The 21,802-nt window shown below is 40.6% G+C and overlaps 1 protein-coding gene across 1 annotated transcript in view; it reads left to right on the top strand.

Annotated features, from left to right (window-relative positions):
- Positions 1–1,758: 1,758 nt before the first annotated feature.
- Positions 1,759–21,802, top strand: part of LOC140554547 (synapse differentiation-inducing gene protein 1) — a 32,932-nt gene continuing 12,888 nt past the window's right edge. The window contains exons 1-3 of the mRNA XM_072677663.1: positions 1,759–2,147; positions 7,912–8,567; positions 19,260–19,397. Of these exons, the coding sequence (XP_072533764.1) occupies positions 8,022–8,567; positions 19,260–19,397 (684 nt within the window). The 5' untranslated portion in view covers positions 1,759–2,147; positions 7,912–8,021. The remainder of the gene's footprint in view (positions 2,148–7,911; positions 8,568–19,259; positions 19,398–21,802) is intronic.

Below are 21,802 nucleotides of genomic sequence, written 5' to 3'. Positions count from 1 at the left end.
TGCCTTTAGTTAGTTTTGCTTGGAGGGACTAGTTATTATGTACTCAGTTACACTGATTAGGTCATTAGTAGTTAGTTACTAAATTTTTGTGTGTTTAATTCCATTACAATCAGTACATTATGTGTATGGCTACGTGACTTTTGACTGACCATGACTACGACATCACTCCACAGTTCTATGAATTATACAGTAAAAATAGTGTTATTTTTATAGTGCTACTATTGGAACTTAAAATATGGGTACAGTTTAGTAGTCATTACAGTCTTGTAATAAGTTTGAAAATGTGTTATTAATGCAGTATGTAAATATCTAAGTATTTAGTAAATGCACCTTTGGCCACAATCACAGCACTGAGTCTGTATGGATAGGTCTATATAGGCTTGTATGTCTGGACACTGCAATTTTACTCCATTCCTCCTGGCAAAACTGCTCAAGTTCTGTCAGGTCGCCCAGGAATCCAGCCACAAGTTCTCTATTGGATTGAGAATCATTTTTGAATCATTTCTGTGTAGCTTTCACTGTAGGCTTCGGGTCATATGTTATCTTCTCCCAGGCCGTAGTTCTCTTACAGACTGAATTAGATTGCCCTCCATGATTTCCCTATGTGTTGCTGCATTGTTTTTAACATCTACCAAAACAAGCCTTCCAGGGCCTGCTGCTGAGAAGCATCTCCACAGCATGATGCTGCCACCACCATGCTTCACGATGGGGATAAAGTGTTTGGTGTCCGCCAAACAGAGCATCTAGTCTGATGGCCAAAAAACATTGGAAAGACATTGGAATTTTTTTTGTGTCCATCCCCTGAAATTTGCTGTATTATTGAGAAGTGGAAGTGCGGGGTCGCTAACTGCTGAGGTGCATAGTGCATAAAAGTCGTCACCACTCTGCTGACTTAATAACAGCAAAGTTTCAGACCTCCTCTGGCATTAGTATCAGCAAGAAAGTGCACAAAGCAAAGTCCAAATGTTTGGTTGGGCGAAGAACTTTGTTGTGGAAGAACTTGACTGGCCTTCAACCCTATCCAACACATTTGGGATGCACTAGGACGGCGACTGTGAGCCAGGCCCAACGAACGTCTGTCCTCACAAATGCTCTTCTGGATAAATAGTCAAATCTCCCTATGGACACACTAAATAGTCTTGTAGAAAGCCTTTCCTGAACAGTGGAAGCAGTTAAATGTGTGTGTGGGGGTGTAGTGTGTAGGGGGTATACTAAAGGTATAATGTGTAGGTGTCCAATTGTTTTTGATAGTGCTGTCCAGATAGTGTATGTTCTACAATACCAGCTTGACCTGCCTATGCATCAGTCTTTGCTGTAATCTGCTGTATTAAAAACAGTAAAATACTGCAGGATTTCCCCTGAGCTCCAGTTCTTTCTGCTTTCTGTCACTGGGTGGCAGTATTACACCACATGCTGGCCGGCTCCAAAGCCAAACCAGCGCAAAGTTTGGTGGAAAACAGCCTCATTAATCTGATTCACCAAAGTAATCAAGTGATTTTAAACGCATCAGTCTTTCTACAGCTAAGAGCCTGGAACTACACAGGGTAGCATCACCAAATCAGAAACTGCCCTACTGCAGTTTAGGCTTGTCTGACTACACTACCCTTACAGTAGCATTAGTGTACAGTGTGCGCTCCCGTTACAGTCAAACTCGCAGGATCCAAGGTAAGGACGTCCCAGCGCCGGTCTGCGCTTTAGGACCAAGAGGAACGCGAGCGAGCGCACCGCTATAAAGACGGCAGCCACGCTCAGGTCACGCACAGTGCGGTGCGCGGAGCTCCTCACACACCTCGGTCGGAGCGTCCTAGATACGCGGGGGGTGTGCATGTGTGCGTGCGAACCGCAGCGCTCACCAAACCAAACCAGACCAGAGTCAGAATGCAACACCACCCGCACGGCAGGCGCTCCGTCGCGGTGTGGCCCGAGCTTTTCAGCCCCTCTCTCCGGTGACCGACTTCTTGAAGACGGAAGGCAGCAAGCTGGACACTTTGGACTTTATTTTCATTCTTTAGTTTTATTCACATCCTTCTCTAAAATCGACCCCCCCCCCCTCCTCACACACACACACACACCCCGGAGGGATATAAGGGCGCCAAAATCCAACAGCTCTGGCTGCGGTTCCTCGACTCATGCGTTCAGCTCGAAAGGTAAGGGGCTGCCTGTCTTACCAGTCAGAGCACGAACTTGTACAGCAAATGAGCGATTGCACCAAGATGACATCGATGCATCTCAGCCTCCTGCAGCCTGGCAGCTCGGCTGGGTTTGTTTGCGCCAGAAAGATGGAAATGGCTTGGCTTTACCACTGACAGCATTTATTTTTTGGTCCGTTGTTGTTTCAATTGATGGTAGATGGCATGGTCTGTTTACGCACACTGGTGTTACTGGTGGCCTGTAGAGCACCAGTCGATCCGTGAATCTGAAAGCAGGTTGCTTATCTGATTCCTGGAGGAATGTAGATTGCAGCACCATGGACAGCTCTGTGTGCAGCTCCAAGACCAGGCACCAAGGACTAATTTATCACATTTAGTTTTAATGAAATGAGCTCAGGGGGCAAATATGTTCGGGTATTTTGGTGTAACTAAGGAACTGCTTGGAATTTATTTACTGTTAGAGTCTTAAAATTGTATATCTTGCTAAATAAAATAATTCTATTCTTCAGTATACATTACATCTGCACGTATACAGTGGATAAGGATGCACAGTATTATTAACATGCATGACTTAACCAGTAATATGCACCAATATGGGACCGGTGTGCATATTATGGACTGGTATCTGATATTTTACAAATACGTATACATAAACATGTTTATGTACATATATATCTGCCAATTCTGATACATAACCAGTTTTAAAATCAAGAAATTGTGACTTTTATTAAATATATAATATATCCATATAAAGGATTGTGTAGTAAAATAAATAGCCTTATGAAGACATTTAGCAGGCTCTGCTCCCCCAAACCACAACAAAAACATCAGCAAATATCTGTGGAATCTTAACATCTGTCCAATGCTGATGATTATTTTCTGAAGCAGTTACCCACATGACACTGACGCGACTCTGACTCTAATTATACCCTATAGATCACACACTCCAACATTTACACACTCAACACCGTCGCTATTGCGTTTCAGACACCCCTGTTGGCCAGCGAAGCTCCTAGCTACTCAAATCAAAGCAAAGACTGGCAACAACCAGCACATGAATGTGACAGTTCCCCTCCTCTGACTTCCCTGCAAACAACAATAAGCCAGTCCTCAAACCCTGACAGTGTAAAATCCAAGCTGATGGAGATCAGACACCAGCACATCTGACATAAGCCAGTGATTACGCTAAGTACTGCAGGTGTAAGCTGCTCATCTTTTCAGCAGTGCTAAATTGTGCTCTCACACTTTGACAAGGCTTAGCTACAAATGCCTGTCACACGTAAAGGCCAATTGCTTTTTGGTTCGTTTCAACCAAGGCCCCTTGCTTTCAGCTTGCATTCACACACGTGGAAATAGCTGCTTTTACAAGCTATGTTCACTTATGAAATGTGCACATTGGGATGATTGTGACTGTGTGCCTTATACCAGAAGAACCAAGTTTCCTGGGTCACACACTGAACGAGTCCAACCTCCTAAATCTTTCCAGTATTGTAGCACCTAATTGGTCACAGGGCACTGCACAAGGAGCAAAATCTGCCTGCAGGTATGTTCTTGAACAGAAAGGCTTAGAGCTAAGTTCTTGACGTTCCAAAGCCTACATTTCCAAATATTCTTCCCAGGAATCAAACTCAAATACTGTAACTCTTTTAAAGTGAGGGCAAATGAATTCAATTGAATTAAACTACAAAGAAAATGTATTTAGTACTGCTGTTTAAATGGACTCCTTGAGTAACTTTTCTGGGCTCCTTTTGTGAGGAATTGATATAGGAATTGTCCACTAATGCCGATATTCAATATTTTTAACAGACATATCAATGCTGATACGGTTATAATTTTCAGAAATTGAGATTAAATCCACTTGGAGCATTATGGAAAAACATATATTTTACAAAGGGATACAAATGCCGTAGTCCACCATCACCTAAACGCTCTGCTGTTCTGGAGTTTAATAAAAGCATCACCAAATATCAATTTCAAAATTGGGCAACTCTAAATATCTGTCCAACACCAATTCATTTTAAGCATATATTTAAATATTATTGCTGCTGCTTTAAAGAGGAAAGGAAAAGCCTAATAAACCTTCAATGGACATTCTGACCCAATGTAAAGAACAACTGGCAGATTCACATTATGTTAAGTGCAAAATGTCAAAAATGAAGATACAAGGTGTTGAAAGACAGAGATAATATACTGGTATGACTCTGATATCATCATGCAGCCATACTTTACATATCATAATTATTGGTTATTGGTTATTATTCTCTAGGCCCAGCATAGTCCATAGAGGGAATGTTATTAGGCTTTTGACTTTATTTATGGTCAACCTTCATACAATGACCCATGATTAACAGAAGGCAACATTAAAAAATAGAACTTTTTGGGCCACATTTGGACATTATTGCACCACATCCCACAAAAAATATAGTCTTCTATCCATTAGGCCTTTATCAGAGCATCTCTCACTGTCTCTCATGGTCAAAGAGCTGAACTTGTATAAAGAGAGTGTGTAGATTCCTGGGATCTTGGCCATGTGCTTTTAGATTATTCAGTGGTGCAGAGGCAGGAATCAATGGCTCAGGGATGCATGACAGTGTAGGCTGCAGAGCCAGCATTTGCATTGCTGGAGAACAATTCACAGATCTATTCGCAGTCCTGAACAGCAAATGGAGGAGAAGGTGTCAGGCGCCTTTTGACGCCTGGACTGGGGCATTTATAGCTGTGTTTTTTAAATGTGACTATTTTCAAAAAGGTGACTATCAACATAGTAATCACTGAGCCATTTGTTTTGGCCATGTTTTTATATAGAACCTGGTTTATTAGGCCAGTGACTCAGATAATGAAGGCATGCATACTTTTGCTGTACAGCCTGTGTGCAGCTGGACGCGGACCACCATCTGTTAAGCTTGACTGGCATTGCAACACAAGGGAAGTGCTAAATTGTGTACTGATATGCCTTACAGGAAACTGTTTCCTTCAGAAAACACAGAATTATGAACCACAAGCATAGCTTTACACTCATTGCTTTACAATTACCAGTCATTGAACTGTATCTCCGTAAGCTGCAAGATTTTAATAGGGATGCTCAATGACAATCATATTCATCCTCATATTGTTAGAAGCAAATGAAAAAGTACCATGTTTTTGGTTTGTAGTTGAGCTGGTATATCAAACTGATATTTAGTGTTAACTATTGATGGAGCATTCAATTTCTGTATTTTATAGGCTTTACATTTGTCCATATGGTTTAGATTGATAGATCTAGATTTAAAGTTCCAGCTAGGCTAATTGTAGATTTATCCTGTTAGTCAGACAGCGCAGATGAATTTAATATAGTATTTCCACGCTGCAGATTACTCACCAGTGACAGTAAATTTGAAAGGCAGATTTAAGCGTGTTATGCAGATGACGGCAGGTTTCTTTAATAAGAGCCCACCTTTCTCAGAATAGCTGCCTTGAAATAGATGTGTGTGGTGATTTTGTGCTCCTGCTGGTGGTGTGAGTACAGAATGAGTACAGATTTCTGGTAGAAAACATAAAAACAATCTCATCAAATAGGGTTCCCTACAGTTCTGAAAGGATGATCAAGTGGTTGTCTTAGTTTTATCTAGAACCATTGCCTTTACTAAACTACTTTTTGAAGAACCTTGTTTTCAGGATGTAACAATTCATTCATAGAAGTTGCGGGAACCACAGGTGATCACAAAAGCATACTCTCATATTAAGGATCTCTCACTTATCTCCATTTAAGAAAGGGCTTGTACAGGGGTTAGGTGGTATCAACTTTTGTCATACCATCTTACTGTTCTGCATTTACACGCCATCCATAAAATGTCATCCTGCGTTTTTTAAAACTGAAAAACGATCAAATTCAAAGCTCACTTTGCTCACAGGATAAGAGACTAATTGAACATCATGCACATTTTTCAATTTTTTTCATTGAATAAATGTTAATACGTCAGTCTGACAATGACAAATGTTAAACTGATGTGAATCAGGAGGAAGAAGGTGGTTAGCATTAGCCCAGTAAGCATAATAAGTCTGGCTGACTGGAAGGCCAGCTATTAACACTACGATGAGAATGGCTCAGATCGGGGGGCTGGTTTTGGAAGGACAGAAAGTTTTTTTAGCTAGCTCAGCTACAGATTCCCCGAGTATCAGACAGCCCAGAGCATTTGCTATTGACTAACTGCTGAGCTACCGACACAAGTGCTGATTATAAGAAAAAGTTTGAGTCTGAGAGACTGAAGTCAAGCGACTGGTGTTGAGAGTAACAAAAAGGCAATGTTTGGACTTAGCTATCTGGATACTTAGCTATCTATGCTTAAGGAACTGTGTCCCTTCTAACTGAGGCTCAAATCACACATATTACAGGGATATTACAAGAGAATGGTCTTGGGAGTGTTTTTGACTGTTTTTAGGCACATTTAGTAGACTGGTTCATCCAGGTTTGCTTTCTCTCCCTTTTAATCAAACTCAGCATGCTGATAAACTTGTACTTGACAGACACAGAAAAGAAATTTGACACATCAGGCATGTCACAATTTTAAAATACCATCCTCATTTTATGAACCTATCAATATTATTAAATACTGTGGTTTATGGTGTTACCACCCAGCTTCAACAAGGGTTCATTAGTTAAGGCAATGATTCTATATAAAGCATATGAATGCATAAATGGTTTCCTGTACACATGACACCTCATGCTCAGCCATTATTTCTTTCAAAATCAAGGGGATTAAAGTTGATCCTGTTCAAAAGTATTTATTTTTTATTCATAAATTGTATCAGATTTTTTGCCCAATATCCTCCCCAATTTGGACCGCCAGTTACCAAACCTGTACGCACCCCACCACCCATTGCATGCGATGCCTCCAACACTAGTGAGGGTGCGCTATGCTGCTGTCGCAACATCACCAGGCAATTAACGCGCCTGGAGGGATGCACTGCATACCTGCCTCCAACGCACCAGCCTTTAGATGCCAGCGATGGCCAGCACCCAAGCAAAGCGATGTGGGGAGTGAGTGCCATCTACTAAACCAGGAGACAGCAAGGCCAATTGTGCTCTCTTGGGGCCTCAGGTGACGATGGCAGCATGACCGGGGTTCGAACCGGGATTCTGATCGTAGTGACAGCGCCTTAACTGATCCGCTGGACCACTCAGGAGCCCCAGTTTATCCTGCTTTTGTTTGAGTAACTGTCTCTACTCCACTGTACTCTAGGAGAAGATTTGACTGCATTTAGACCAGAAAGTTATTGAGGTCAAGATGTTAAATAATAACCACCTCACTTCAACCCCAACTCCCCAGCATATCCCAAAACCATTGACTGGCGCATCATTCCAGAGAACAGTTCCATTGCTCCACGGCTTAATGATGGAGGGCTTCATACCCCTGCCTTTATACCCTTGCCCTTGCCAGTAGGTTTATTATCCAGCGAGTCCTTTTACTTCTCTACAGGGACTATACAACCCGTGTGTGTCAGCAATGGGTACATATTGTTGTTGCTGAATGCATTTTTTAGAAAGGGTGTCACAATATATGCATAGTGCATACGTATCTTAGAAAAGAGGAGTTTTCATTATACTGATTTGAAATGATGTGCTTATCTATTAATGTTAATGTTAATTAGTTATTAATGTGCATATCTAATGAAATGTACATGTAATTAATATCTAACAATGCAATTATATATATATATAGCTTTTATAGCTTAAAACACTTGCTCTGACGTAACTAGAATTATTTGCTGTGTTCTCTTATAGGAGAGAGCAGCAGGATGATGTTTCCACCTCATACCTCCATGGCATCACTCATGAGGAAAACCAGCAACGGGGCAGAGACCTTCCCTAGCATTTGCAGTCACTAGGCCAAAATGGAAACAGGGCTCAGAACAGAGGAGGAGAAGGACCCTCCCGCTCAGCGGAAGCCATCTTCATCAGCAGACAGCGGGGATGCGGGGTCTGAGTGCTGCAAACGCAACGGCCTGATCAACACCCGTGGCGTGATGGTGGAGACCAAAGAAGGCCTGGTGTCAGTGTACTCTGCCCCGCAGTATCAGAGCCACGTTGTAGTCAATCTCTCTCCCCAGCAGGCCGGCCAGGACAGGAACGGGACTCGGGTGAGCGGGCACCACCCGCAGCTGCTTAACCCCAGCGCGCTACCCCAGACTGTGGACCCCTTTTACAGGCCCAACCTCATCCTGTACCCGGAGGGTGTGCTGAGGGCATGGGGGGAAGGAGGGGACTGCTGTGAGACCACCTTCATCGAGGACATGGCTCCAGGCTCAGCCACCACCACCCTTACGAAAGAAGGAATTGTATTTGCTGACAGCAAGTTCCTGGACTTGTCTATGGACGACGCCAAGATTCAAACGCTGTCTTATGACGTGGACGATGATGACGAGTTTCAGGAGTTGGAGGTAAGATTAGGCCATTTAACATTGGCGTTGTGGCAAAATCTTTACAATTTTATATTGATAGAGGCAATATGAACTTGTATATCTATGAAATGGTAACTCTATAGGTAGAACTCGAAAAAGATAAAGTAAACATACATTTTTTAATTATTTTTGGGATTTACATTATAGGTTTCTTTTAATGGATCAAGCATTCTTTACACAAATCAAGGAAAAGTTACTGGGAGTTCACATAGTTGTTTATACTTGTGTTTAAATAATGTCTAATCACAGTATGAGATCCAAAAAGACTTTTCCAATCTTGTTGTAAAAGACTATCTGATAAAAGAGAATCTGATATAGCATGTATAGTTTTTAACCTATCCCCTCACTCCTCACACCCACCACCCACTTATTCATTAGACCACTGTTTATTGGAGACGAAACAGACATTCCTAACTGCTGTCAAACCTAACAATTTACTGGTGATACATTCAGACACATTTTCTCATTGAAGTCTTTTTGAAATCTGATGCATGAATGTTCACATTGGGCATAAAGAAGCACAATGCTGCCTTTATTGTTAAATGCATTATGACAGTTTCTGAGTGTGGGGACACATTCAGAACAGAATTCAGATCACTGTGGTCGATGGTTTGAATCCCGGGTCATGCTGCTTGCCATCAGCAGTTGGAGTCAGAGAGAGCACAATTGGCCTTGCACTCTCAGGGGTGGGTTGATAGCACTTCCTCTACACATTACTCCTAGTGTGATGTTGTTCAGCACAGTTGTCTGTTAGTTGTTGTATCGCATCTGGGGAGCCATGCTTTCCTTTAAACGCACTGGCCGCCCAACGATGCAGCATCAGCGGCAGTTCGTAAGGGGTGGTGGTTCACGTGTGTTGTAGGAGACATGTGCTAGTGTTCACCCTCCTAGTGTTGGGGGCATTGCTTGTGATAGGGGGAATTCACGTGAATGGAGATTGGGTAGTTGGTCTTCCAAATTGTGGGTAAAAATGGGGTAAAGGAAGAAATACATTATTTAAAAAAAATGGGCTTATCTAGAAAAATGGTGTTTATTTGGAACCCTTTTGGTTTCTGGTCAAATTAATGTAAAGAAACACTGGATGCTGTCTGTACAGATTATAGTTTCCTTTGTAAATTATTTAGAAGGAAGTTAGCCTAGTTGGAAATTATGTGGTGATCTGGTACTGTTTATTATTATTAGGGAATATGCAAACTATACGATTTCATTCACATGTGGTACTTTGTAACTGAATTATACCACTAAATTCTATATCCAACTAAATTCATCATTTAAGCTTAGTGTGAAGTGATCAGCCATAATATTAAAACCACCAACAGCTGATAATCTTGTTAAAAATGGCATAAGTCAAGGAGAGGCATACAGTTTGACTCAGATCTTAAAATTGATGTGTTAGCAGCAGGAAAATAGTCTGGATGAGATCTAAGAGGTCTAAACCCACTGGTGGTAAGCATCTCTCATTTTTTTAAAAATCTGCTGCTAACGTCTTGATTCCAGACATGTCTTGTGGAGCCCATGCTTTAACAGGTCAGAGCTGTTTTGGTGATGGAGAATGGAGATGTACACAATATTAGGCAGGTGGATTTGACGTCATGGCTGATCTGTGTATATTCTTTGTGTATATTTTTGCTTGTTTAATGGTAGTTTGTGATGCTAACAAATGAAAAATCTCTACATTTGTTAAATCTCAGTCTCATCATATGAAAATAAAAGCCACATTACACTGACACATCACATTACTGAAGCCGACAGGTCGAGGACAAGGTAGAATGTAGTAGATAGCAGCCCTTTTACACAGGCATTACATGGCTAATGTAATGTGTTAACATAGCAAGATGTCCTTCTACGTAATTTCATGAAATGTTCACAGCACAGAGTAAAGGGCAGCTGGTGTTTTCAGATGGTGCAAAGAAATAATAGACAACTGTGAGTCTGCCATATTCAGTAAATCTAACATATCACACTGATGTTTATGAATGTATACACATGACATTGTTTGCTTCAGCAGTTTTCAAATGACTGCCGCAGTGTCCCTTTCCAAACACCACTAATATTTCTGCTGTGTTTAGTTGTTTACAGAACTGCATGTGTGCCATTCATTGTCATTCATTTCACACTATCCAGTCATATAAGGCATTTACCGAGCACGTTTCTCCGGTTCTCTCCACATGACTGGCGGTAAGAGTGTGTGTTATGGGGGTGATGGTTGTTGGATGGGTTGTGAGCCGAGTGGCAGTCTGGACGGCCAGTTTCCTGCTGCTGCCCGCCTGGCTGGGCCACCTGTTCTGATTCTGCGGCTCAGTCCTGCAGATCCCTGTGAGGTGACAGTAATGCTGGGAGGGAGGGAAATACGCAGATGTGCTGCAGAGCTTAGTCAGTGATCTTTTCATTTAAATTTAGTAACTGGAAAAACCTTGAAGTGTCATTGAATGTACCTGACCAGCCTACATCTTAATAGAGAGTTTTGTGTCCAATGGTGTCCAATAGCTAACTGGTATGCTGTTATTGGGAATGGAAAAGAACATGGCTAATGTTTGTGTGTTTGATCACCATTTATAGACTGATAACCCAAAACATTTTTATCCATTTAAAAATGAATAAGAGCGAATAACATTGAGGATCGTCTCACGAACGTGTGTTTCAGGGTGAGAGACACTATATGGACAAAAGTATTGGGAAAGTTTATCCTGCATTTGTTGGAATAACTGTCTCTACTGTCCATGGAAGAAGGCTTTCTACTACATTCTGGAGTGCTGCTATGAGGATTTGCTTGCATTCCAGAGAACACAGTCCACTACTCCACAGATCAATGCTGGTGGGCTTTATACCCCTCTAGCCTATGCCTGGCAATAGGCATGGTCCCAACAGGTTCCTAGTTCCAGAGAGTCCTATTCTACTGACAATACTGCTCTTGTTGTTGGAAGTGTATGAAATGGGCAGGCATAAAGACTTGAGTAACTTTGACAAGGCTTAAATCATTATGGTTGGTTCCAAAACGAGGTTCTTCAGGTGAGCAGTGATTTGTAGGCCTACCTACTGATAGTGGGTGTAGAAGGGCTGGGCACTTAAGTCTGATCAGTGCATAAGAGCAACAAAAGCTATCCCATCAGGGCCAAACTAATGGAAGGCCTAGCATAGCGGATGCACTTTTTTTTTTTTTTTTACAATAGTGGAATTCTTGCATTTCATGTTAATTTCAAATGATTTTTGTATCGTTTTGGCTTTAGTTTAATATAATAATGAAAAAACTTGATGCACTGTGGCTCGCTGAGGAGCTGAACAGTGCTCAGAGTCCTTCGGCACCAGCATGAGTTTCCTTAAGAAGTTCGCCTTGTCCTGTTGAGTCTTGTTTTCTTTTATATAACGTGAAAAGCTGGGTACATTTGCACTGTTCATCCGGGGGAATGTGCTGGAACAAGTCCGATCCACAGCAGCTCCACCTCACAACTCATAGGAATAGTTCAACGAAAAATCATGTTAACATGATTTATCACTTACCCCAATGGCAGTTGAATGCAATTACAATAGGAGATGCTAGGCTAGCATTGCTAACAAAACACTCAACTTCCACTGTAACCAATTACATCTTGGTAAATACACACAAACATCTTCATTAATTTGCTTCAAAGGTCTAAAAAAAGCTTTATTACAATGGCTTGAATAATTTGGACATTTAAACTAAAATTAGAATTGGTTTACTCACATTTCATTGTTGTTTTATGGAATAAAGTACTGTAAGTCAACAAATTGTAAAAGAAATTACTGTGCAAAACAAATGAAGGTATGGATGCAGTTTTAGCAGTTTAAGAGACCAAGTACCCAGTCTTTTTAGTCCAGTGGTTGTTAGCAATGTTAGCATAGCTGATAAAGTCTTGGTGCCAAATATCACAGGGTCTTGCAGATATTACATATCAGACGTAAGATGTCTTGTAGAGTGATGTGATTTGGTGGCATGTGGAGAGCCAACAGTATATTAGGCTGGTGGTCCTAATGTTGGCTCATTGGTGCATGTGGTGACATTACATGACTATATGACTATAAAAGTAAAATAAAAATAGATTCCTACATAATTCATAGGAATTATAAGCTCAGTGACCACATGCCCTGCATTAGAGTGCTGATGTTATAATACACCTTATTATTGTTTCCTCAAAGGTGTCCAGGCCCTGAGGCAGCAAAGCAGCCCCAAACCACAATGCTTCCTTCACCATGCGTCACAGTTGTGATGTGGTTTTGGTGTTGGTGTGCAGTGTTCTTTTTCCTCCAAACACACATAGCATTGTGCATTTGTGTTCAGAAGTGTGGCTTGCACACCATAGGCTTTTGAACATGCAGTTCCTAAAACCTCCCCAGTGGCTCCTCTGTTTGTATATTGGGCATGTCCCTGTCCCCTTTACTCAGCATCAGTGTGTAGTCGTTCCCCCTGCTACAGTCTCATAGATATGCAGTTATATTTTATATAATAGTTGTATAACTGTCTGGCCTCAGTGTTGTAGGGCAATTTGCCATTTACTGTGCTAATGAGGGTTGCCACTGATCATACTGCTAATGTTTCGGCCGACACTGGTTATGTTAGCTGGTGTAAATTGACACAGTGGTTCCAGCACTTCTCTCAAAAGTCTTTTAACTTCATATAGATATATATTTTAATGCATTGTAGCATGCCTTGTATCAGTGTTGTAGACTTGATAAAAACAATGTTTTCCAATTTTATATTTAATTCTAAGATAGTAGTAACATGATAATATAACATAATATAATATAATATAAAAATCTGTCACATTACCATGGTCATTATCCTTACACTGACTGGACATATTACACTTTTAATGCAGTGAATGGAAATCTCATTACACTGTCTAGTATAAACACAGCACTGTAATTTACTCAAAAGCCAGCTGAGTGTGTTGAATGATTTATGTAACATTTTCTCTCATTATTTTCCTGCACCAACCTGAACAACCCTCATAAACCACTCTGTGAATGGGTTGTATTGGGGGTGCTAAGCACAGTATTGTTAGAATAGGCAGAGGGAAGTCTATTATCCTTCCCTCCCCATGCTGAAAGGCCATCATGTCCCTCTAATTATCTTAACCATTTAGGATGTGTTCTGACCTTTCAATAAAAATGCACTTTTGAAGTTCATTTTGGGAGCCAGTTAATGAAGCACTTGACTTGCCTATTATGCAGGGACACTCTTCAATCTTGTAGTGGTGCTTCTTCTCTCTTGTTCCTTTTCATGACACACTGCTGAGAATACGATTTGGTGGTTAGCTCAGCCGACACGTCATGTCATGAAGAACCCAGTTTTTAAAAATGAGAGATTAGAAACATGTGCAGAGGTTTGTTCAGTGCTGCCATTTTTACTCTCCTTTGTAAATTCTATTTTTTAATGATCAGTTATTCTGAAGTGTACAACATGAAATTCACTATATTTTGGTGTTGGCTCTTTGCTGCATGCATTTTTAGTCCAATGACGCTATAAACATGTTTAAATAGCATAGCATGCATCAGAAAGCATCAGATCATGCAATTTCCTGATTCGTGATTTACACACATACCATGGGGGAGGTCTGGCCTCTAAAGCCCTCTCAAAGTGTATGTGTTATTCAATATCATTAAACAGAATTTCAGTTTCAGTATTCTTCATGGTAAAGGATATATAAATGAAATGAAAAAGTTAAAAGAAAACAAGATAATAGTACTGTTGCCTTATGGAAATTGCAATAGACCGCAATAGACCTGTAATCCGCAGTGCATACAGCTTTATTTTATTGGCTCCCTGTAGAGCTTATATTAATTAAACATCCATTAAAAGCAAATGAACATTAAATAAACTGTAATAGAATGGATCCATAATTGAATGCCCTAGAATGGAAAACTGCATTTTCCTTGGCATATCTGAATAATGAGAGTTCAGCAAGTGGAAGTGGCACACTGTGAACCTCAAACACTGCAAGTCCAAGTCCAAAACCCCAAAATTATTACATGACAGTCTTGATTCATTATATTTAGTACTCCGAAATATACTACCAGGCCCACTAGAGATGCAGTGGCTCCTTCGAGAGAAAAAAGACTAAAAGCTAATACTATGAAGACTGAAGAAAGCCTCACTGCAGGAGGATGGAAATCGTGGCGTGCAGAGCAGTGTAAAAATCTAAATGGCTAAAAGCTAACACCACATGAGGGTGTAATACTAAAGTATAATACTAAACAAATTTATTACAGTGATAAGATATAAATAGACTTTGCTATGCTATGCTATGCTATGCTATGCCAAGCTATGCTATGCTGCAAGGCTACTGTGATCTGTTGCAGTGACGTGAACCAGACAAATAAAGCAGATCTCATCTCACAATTTGCATGTTCTCAGGCAAAAAAACATGGTTGTGTACGGACTGTAAAACTGTAAAACTGCTTTTTGCCCCTACACACTGTATGTCCAAAGGTTTGTGGATATCCTGATTGACATGCAAATGTATGCACACAGCTTGTCTACTCCATGTAGAGTAGTATTGACAATAGAATAGGATAAACATGATTCTAAACATAAAGCAGATAAACATGATCCTATTGGCACTATACCTAATGTCAGACATGGGCTAGAGGGGTACAAAGCCCCCCAGCATTGAGCTGTGGAGCAGTGGAACTGTGTTCTCTGGAATGATGAAGCTCCACCCAATATGTTTGGGATGAGTTGGGGAGTTAGGCAAGAGGTGGGGTGCTGATCATCCTACATCCTGACCCCACTGATGCTCTTGTCGCTAGAATCATATCCTCACAGAATCTAGTACAAAGCCTTCCTTCCCTGGACTGTAAAGACAGTTAATCCAAATAAGCAGGTGTCCCAATATTTTTGTCTGTATAGTGTACGTCAACTTAAAATATTCAACAAATGAATTGAATGTTTTTTTAATATTACTGCTCCATTTGTAATAAGATCAAACACTCATTTTCACGTGTCATAAGCAATGCATAATTAATGGGTTAAAAATCAAAGTGGTGCGCCTGCTGACTGCTCTCAGTGACAGCGTCTGCTGGGGAATGGTGGCATCCTGCAGTAACCATAGTAACATAGTAGATTCCCATTTAATGTACAGTATAAGCGTACCAACTTAACGTGGGCGCCTTTGTTTCACATACTCCTTCTTATAATATTTTTGATGTATCCTTTATGCTCCAGCACAGCTTGTGAAACTAACGTTGTGCACTATAATGCATTCACTTTTTTAGATCATAAATAAATAAATAAATAAGGAAGGTTCTTTGGCGTGCTACCACAGTAGAGCTATTTTTGGAATCAGATGTGTGAAGAAGGTCACGTAATTAAAGGTTCCATGACCAAAGGTCCAAACCATTTAGGGACCTCTATTTTAAAAATTCAACTCAATTCAATTCAAAAAATTTTATATCGCTCTGTTGTCACAAAGCAACTTTACAGAGATCCGTGTCCGAGCCTCTTTTGAGCCAGCCAGTGGCAACAGTGGCAACGAAAAACTCCCTCAGACTGTGAGGAAGAAACCTTGAGAGGAACTGTTGCAGTGAGGAGGCGGGAGTGGTGCCGTGGGCCCGCCCACAGTGCCACCCAATACCGCCCTGATGCCGTTCTCCAGGGGCGCGCCACAGAACCTAGACTCAAAAAAGGGAACCTATCCTCCTCTGGTTGATAGCACTATACAAATCAAAAGAGGACAGAAAAAACAACAGACCTGAATTAAAAGCAAATGGCAAATGTGCCATCACAGAAGTGTGAGGTAAGTGCATGTAAGCAAACCGTCACAAGCACAGCCATGCAGTAAGTTTAGGATGAATCAATGCGAGGACAGCAGGCAGAAGCGTAGTGGAGAGCCAGGTCTGGAGGTACTGGGATGGGCCGCTATTTTTAAGAGTGTATACACTTTAATCAGCTGTGTCACCAGATCACTGGCCTTGTACTGAACCCTGTCCATAATGATTCTGATGGTGATTAAGAATCGTTAGGTTTGTCATGGGCTGCTATTTGTCATCTACTTATTTGGGCTGCAGACTGGGTGACGCTGCTATTCCTGTACATCCAACGCAGCTTTTCAGATACTCATCTAATGTAACAAGCTTAAGGGATTTATGCACAGAGGTAAAAGGAGAACAACATGTAAATTCGATTTTGAATATGTAAATATGATTTGCTTGTCTTTGATTTCCTGTCTTACTGATGCATGTTTCATTGTGTGTGTGTGTGTGTGTGTGTAAAATCCCCCACACTGGTGCTAGGCTTCGGTCTCTCTTGCTCTACAACACCTACACTGTTGCAGCAGAGATTCCATAATACATTTTGGAGGGACAGAGTCTATTAAAAAAAGATTTATGTTGCCATGACACATGAGGCTCAGAGCGATTGCAGGATACCATTGCAGGGTATTGTATAAGCCAGAGAGAGAGAGAGAAAGAGAGCGAGAGCGAGAGAATGAATGTGAGAAAGAGAGAGAGAGAGAGAGAGAGAGAGAGAGAGAAAGAGAACATTGTCTAGCAAGCATGGTGAACTACACCCTTGTCTGTGAACATATGCAGAAGGCCATCTTGGTGCAAATTAGTGGCAAGAGAGGCAGGCTGTGCAAGATGTCTGTGCCTTCCCATACACACAGTAAGGTGAAAGTGTCCACAGCCATCTGGAGTTCACAGATATAGCGCCTGTCTAACAATATAATATTACCTTAAAGGTGCCAAAGACAGCTTTCATTACTATAATCTCTACGTGGATGTAAAAATAGTAAATATGAGCCTATTTACATCCGCAATTTGCATTCTGCCTCTGAATGAAACACGCTGGCTTTCCAGTTATGGTGGACTCGTAGAAAGACAAAGACAAGCTTTGTTTTTCTAGGTTGGTTTATGGCACCGGTGACAACTCACATAGGTTTCATATTACAGAATAGTTTTAACACTGTAACAAAAACAGTGTCATCATTTTTTGTAATCCTTCCTGAGTCTTAACAGATAGCGTTGCTGTCCCCTCGTTGTGACCTCTAGCACAGATCCACATTTGCTTACCCAGCTTTCACTTTGCTGTGTGTCGAGTTTGAGCTCCTCTTCTGTGGACACTGCCGCAGGAAGTTCACGTAGCAACCGGTATTCCCATAACTAAAGTCTGATAATGGCCATCACCTTTTATTGTTTTGCCAGCTTTAACTAGGACTAGTAGGGCTTTCGCTAATGGGTCTGGTTCGTGCAAATTTTGGGGGTGTAAATACAATAAGTCGAGACTGTTAATTAACAGTTTTGAAGTTTTGGAATTGGCCTGTTTACGGTATGTCACTTCCATGTACTGAACTCTCTAACTAAACCATCCAACTGTGCTAAGGAAAATACTAGTGTATCTCAAAAAAATTGAATATTGTAAAAAGGTTCATTCATTATCATAATTTCATTAAAACGTTCAACTCATATTTTATATTAATTACAGGTGGCATAAAGTGACATATTTTAATCTTTTTGACTTATGTTTGATCAGTAGGGCTTATAGCTCAAGAAAATCAAAAATCCAGAATCGTAAATGATCAGAATTTTATCACATTACTAATCAAGCAGTATCAACACAAACTACAAAAAAGCCTGGAAATATGTTACTTTAAATCAAATGAATATGAAATATATGACCGTTTACCTTTTTCAATGAAATTATGAATACAAATGACTTTTCATAATACTTCAGTCATTTAAATGAAAATAAATTATGCAATCCACCAGTGAACCTACATGTGTCATTTGTACATATGAGTGTTATAATGAGTGCATAATGTTAATAATGATAACATTGTGATATTGTACACAAAACCTTGGCATTACACAACATATTTGGACCATTGCTGTGAGGTAGCTTTCAGAAGCATTAAACACTTTAGACATCCGGTTTCTATCACCACCACCGTGAACAATTCTGACTCTGTAGGTTTATCTAAAATGGCTTTGGCCCCGTCGAGACATCAGTTCTGTCATTTAATCATGTTATTTAATCAATTTGTCAGGCACAATCTTGTGTTTGTTGGCCTATCTGTGCACCCTACTCCTTTCTCATTAGCATTAGGGCTCCTATTGTGTAACATTTGGATATTGCTTATGACAAGGCTTCATGAGAAGCGCTTTCAGGACATGTGCTGACAGTCATTCTTAAAAGTAGATTACACTCATATTCGAAAAACAGATTAGCTTTCCCTTTATCCACCACCATACTTTTCAATTAGTCCGGCAGCCGCTGTCATTTGAATGGCCAATTAGTCTATTGTTCTGGAGGAGCGGTATTGCAAATTTGAATTTGATATACTTCAGGCAATAACACAGATGGCTGTGTAGCATGACCGCATAAACAGTTCTTGGAAACGCATCTCGAAGCGCTAGAGTCGCCGGTCCACTGTGACAGAAACGCAAACACAAAATGCAATTCGAGGCCTGAAATTGGGCTGCGGCGCTGTGTTGTGTGTATCTCAGCTTACAAAGCTAATGACTTCCCCTCAGTGGCAGCCCATCAGAGTCTGATATGGAAGAAAAGATAACGGAATCATTAGAGGGTATTCTGCCCGATTCTGTAGGCTGGTCTTTTTCTTTGGCTCAGAAAGAGGAGGGCAGGATTCCTTCTTCTTGATGTCTTGTTCGATTGGGTGAGCTTTTCCTTTACGTGTCTTCGTTTTCTTTCTGCAGAGCGAGTATTCGAGTGACTCGGAGAGTGAGGACAACTTCCTCATGATGCCTCCGCGAGACCATCTGGGCCTGAGCGTCTTCTCCATGCTGTGCTGCTTCTGGCCCCTCGGCATAGCTGCCTTCTACCTGTCTCACGAGGTAAAAAGCCCTCATCCACCTGCTCCTCATAATCGAATTCACCTCCCATAATCTAATTCACCCACTCGAGTGATATCAAAGGCTTTGTTTTGCTATCAGGACACTACTGCATCTTTAAATTGCCCTTGTGAATATTTTATTTTCTTTCTCGATTTAATTTTCTGTGGCTCAGATGATTTGTCTGTTAACTGGACTAGGGCAATGCAGCAAAATCCTCTTCTTACATTTTGTCAAATAATTTCTCATTCAAATTATGAATTTTAACTTATAGAAGCTTATAGAAGTGGATGTATCTTGTCTTGGAACAGCTTACATGGCTCTAAGGCCTGCACTAACAGGACAAAGCCAATACCTCCATCTCAAGAAGCGTGTGGCAATAATGGCAGACAAAAGTGCATCAGAGAACCATCCCTGTCACACTCCAAAACGCTGCAGGGCATGAGAAGCATAGGGAATTACACACACACTTACACACACACATTGTTCTGCCCAATAAAGGTGTCTATTGCATGCCGCTGAGCCTGTTTGTCCCCTGTGCTGGACTCCTGAGTGCAGAAAGAAATTACAGAACCCCCACAAAGAAAGCGTGAGGTTATTTGCCTCGCAACAAGACAACATAGAGGGGACGTGGCAATGCCAGTTGTGTATGTATACATTTTAATATGTATTTACAGTCCAAAGAACTACAGTCAGTTAGATTAGGGATTCGGTTCACACAGTGCTACTTGGTGGCTATTTACATATCGCTGCTGCCCAATGAACGCTGTCCATTTTTGTCCGTTTTTAGTTTTCTCCATAGTCTGAACCCGGTAGCTGCTTTGTACACTGCGTAAATAATTCTGGATGAATGGACCAATAGCAATGCTCTGACTTACTTGGAATAAGCTCTATTTTACATTGACGTCCATTCAAAATTGAGATTATTTTTGCCTTTTCCTGTAAAGTCACCATTTTGGAGACACTTTCATTGGACAGTGACCATATTAAAAATGTCAACTGATAAATTCATTATGATTGCATTACTATTACACTATTATTTATTTAGTTAGTTATTTTCAAAGTAATCTATAAATTACTACAAACAAAAAAATCACCTGACCCAATGTTTAATTAACTAAAAATAAAAAAGCCAAATGAGTCCAAATGAAAACTAAAATACATAAGACTATTTCCACACATAAGCTCTATAAAAATAGACTGGCAAATGTATTTTTCTACAAAGCAGAATATATATATATATATATATATATATATATATATATATATATATATATATATATATATATATATATATATATATATATTTCTATATATATATATGCCAGTTGTGTATGAATACATTTTAATATGTATATACAGTCCAAAGAACTACAGTCAGTTAGATTACTTAATCATGGGGATTAGGGATTCAGTTCACACAGTGCTACTTATATATATATATATATATATATATATATATATATATATATATATATATATATATATATTCCAAGTTGTTTTTTTTTTCATTTACCCCATATGTTCAACAACGAGCATTTACCCCATATGTTCGTGTATGTGCATACAAATGTACTTTGTTTACATCTATGGCATGTTTTAATGAATTAGTGAATAGAAAGAGAGGAATCGGGTAGCAGTCCTTGTAGAAGAACTTACACTCCCCAAGCAGTGGAACTTTGTACTAATGGAACTCTGTACTGGATGAAGTGGAACTCTGTCCTGGATAAAGCCTCCTGTTGCTCTTAATTCTTTGTGGATTCCACAAGATGTTGGAAACATTTTGGGAACTTTTGAGATTCTGACCAATGTTGACCAATTGTGTCAGGAGTATACATATATCCTGCAAATCTCACGTTCTGCCTTCTCCCAGAGGTGTTAGATTGGATTCAGTTCCAGTGACTAGGAACGCCACTAAAGAACACTGTACCAATTGTCGTGTTCATGGACTTAGTTTGAGTTAGTTAACCAGCCCAAATTGTGCCAATAAAACACCCCCCACACCATTACACCACCTCTACCAGCCTGGACTGTAGACACAATGTAGGTTGGGTCTAACCTAGATGACTGTATCATCTGTGCAGGAATCAAGAGTAATCAGATCAGGCTACATTTGACAAGCCTTCAACTGTCTAGTTTTGGTGAGCCAGTGTCCACTGCAGCCTTTCTGTTCATGGCTGACTGAAGTGGAACATGATGTGGTCTTCTGCTGTGGTAGCCCATCCACTGCAAGGTCGAACATGTTGTGCATTCTGAGATGCTGCTCTGCTCACCACAGAGTGTACAGAGTGGTTATCTGAGTTACCAGTCTGGCCATTCTCTGTTTACCTCTCTCGTTAACCTGATGTTGACGAGAACTGCTGTTCACTGGAGGCCCAACACCAATCTGAGTAAACTCTAGAGACTGT

Source organism: Salminus brasiliensis, chromosome 4, assembly GCF_030463535.1.
Source record: "Salminus brasiliensis chromosome 4, fSalBra1.hap2, whole genome shotgun sequence".
NCBI classification, from domain to species: domain Eukaryota; kingdom Metazoa; phylum Chordata; class Actinopteri; order Characiformes; family Bryconidae; genus Salminus; species Salminus brasiliensis.
The sequence above is the reverse complement of the archived record's forward strand: the minus strand, read 5'-3'. Positions and strand labels throughout refer to the sequence as shown.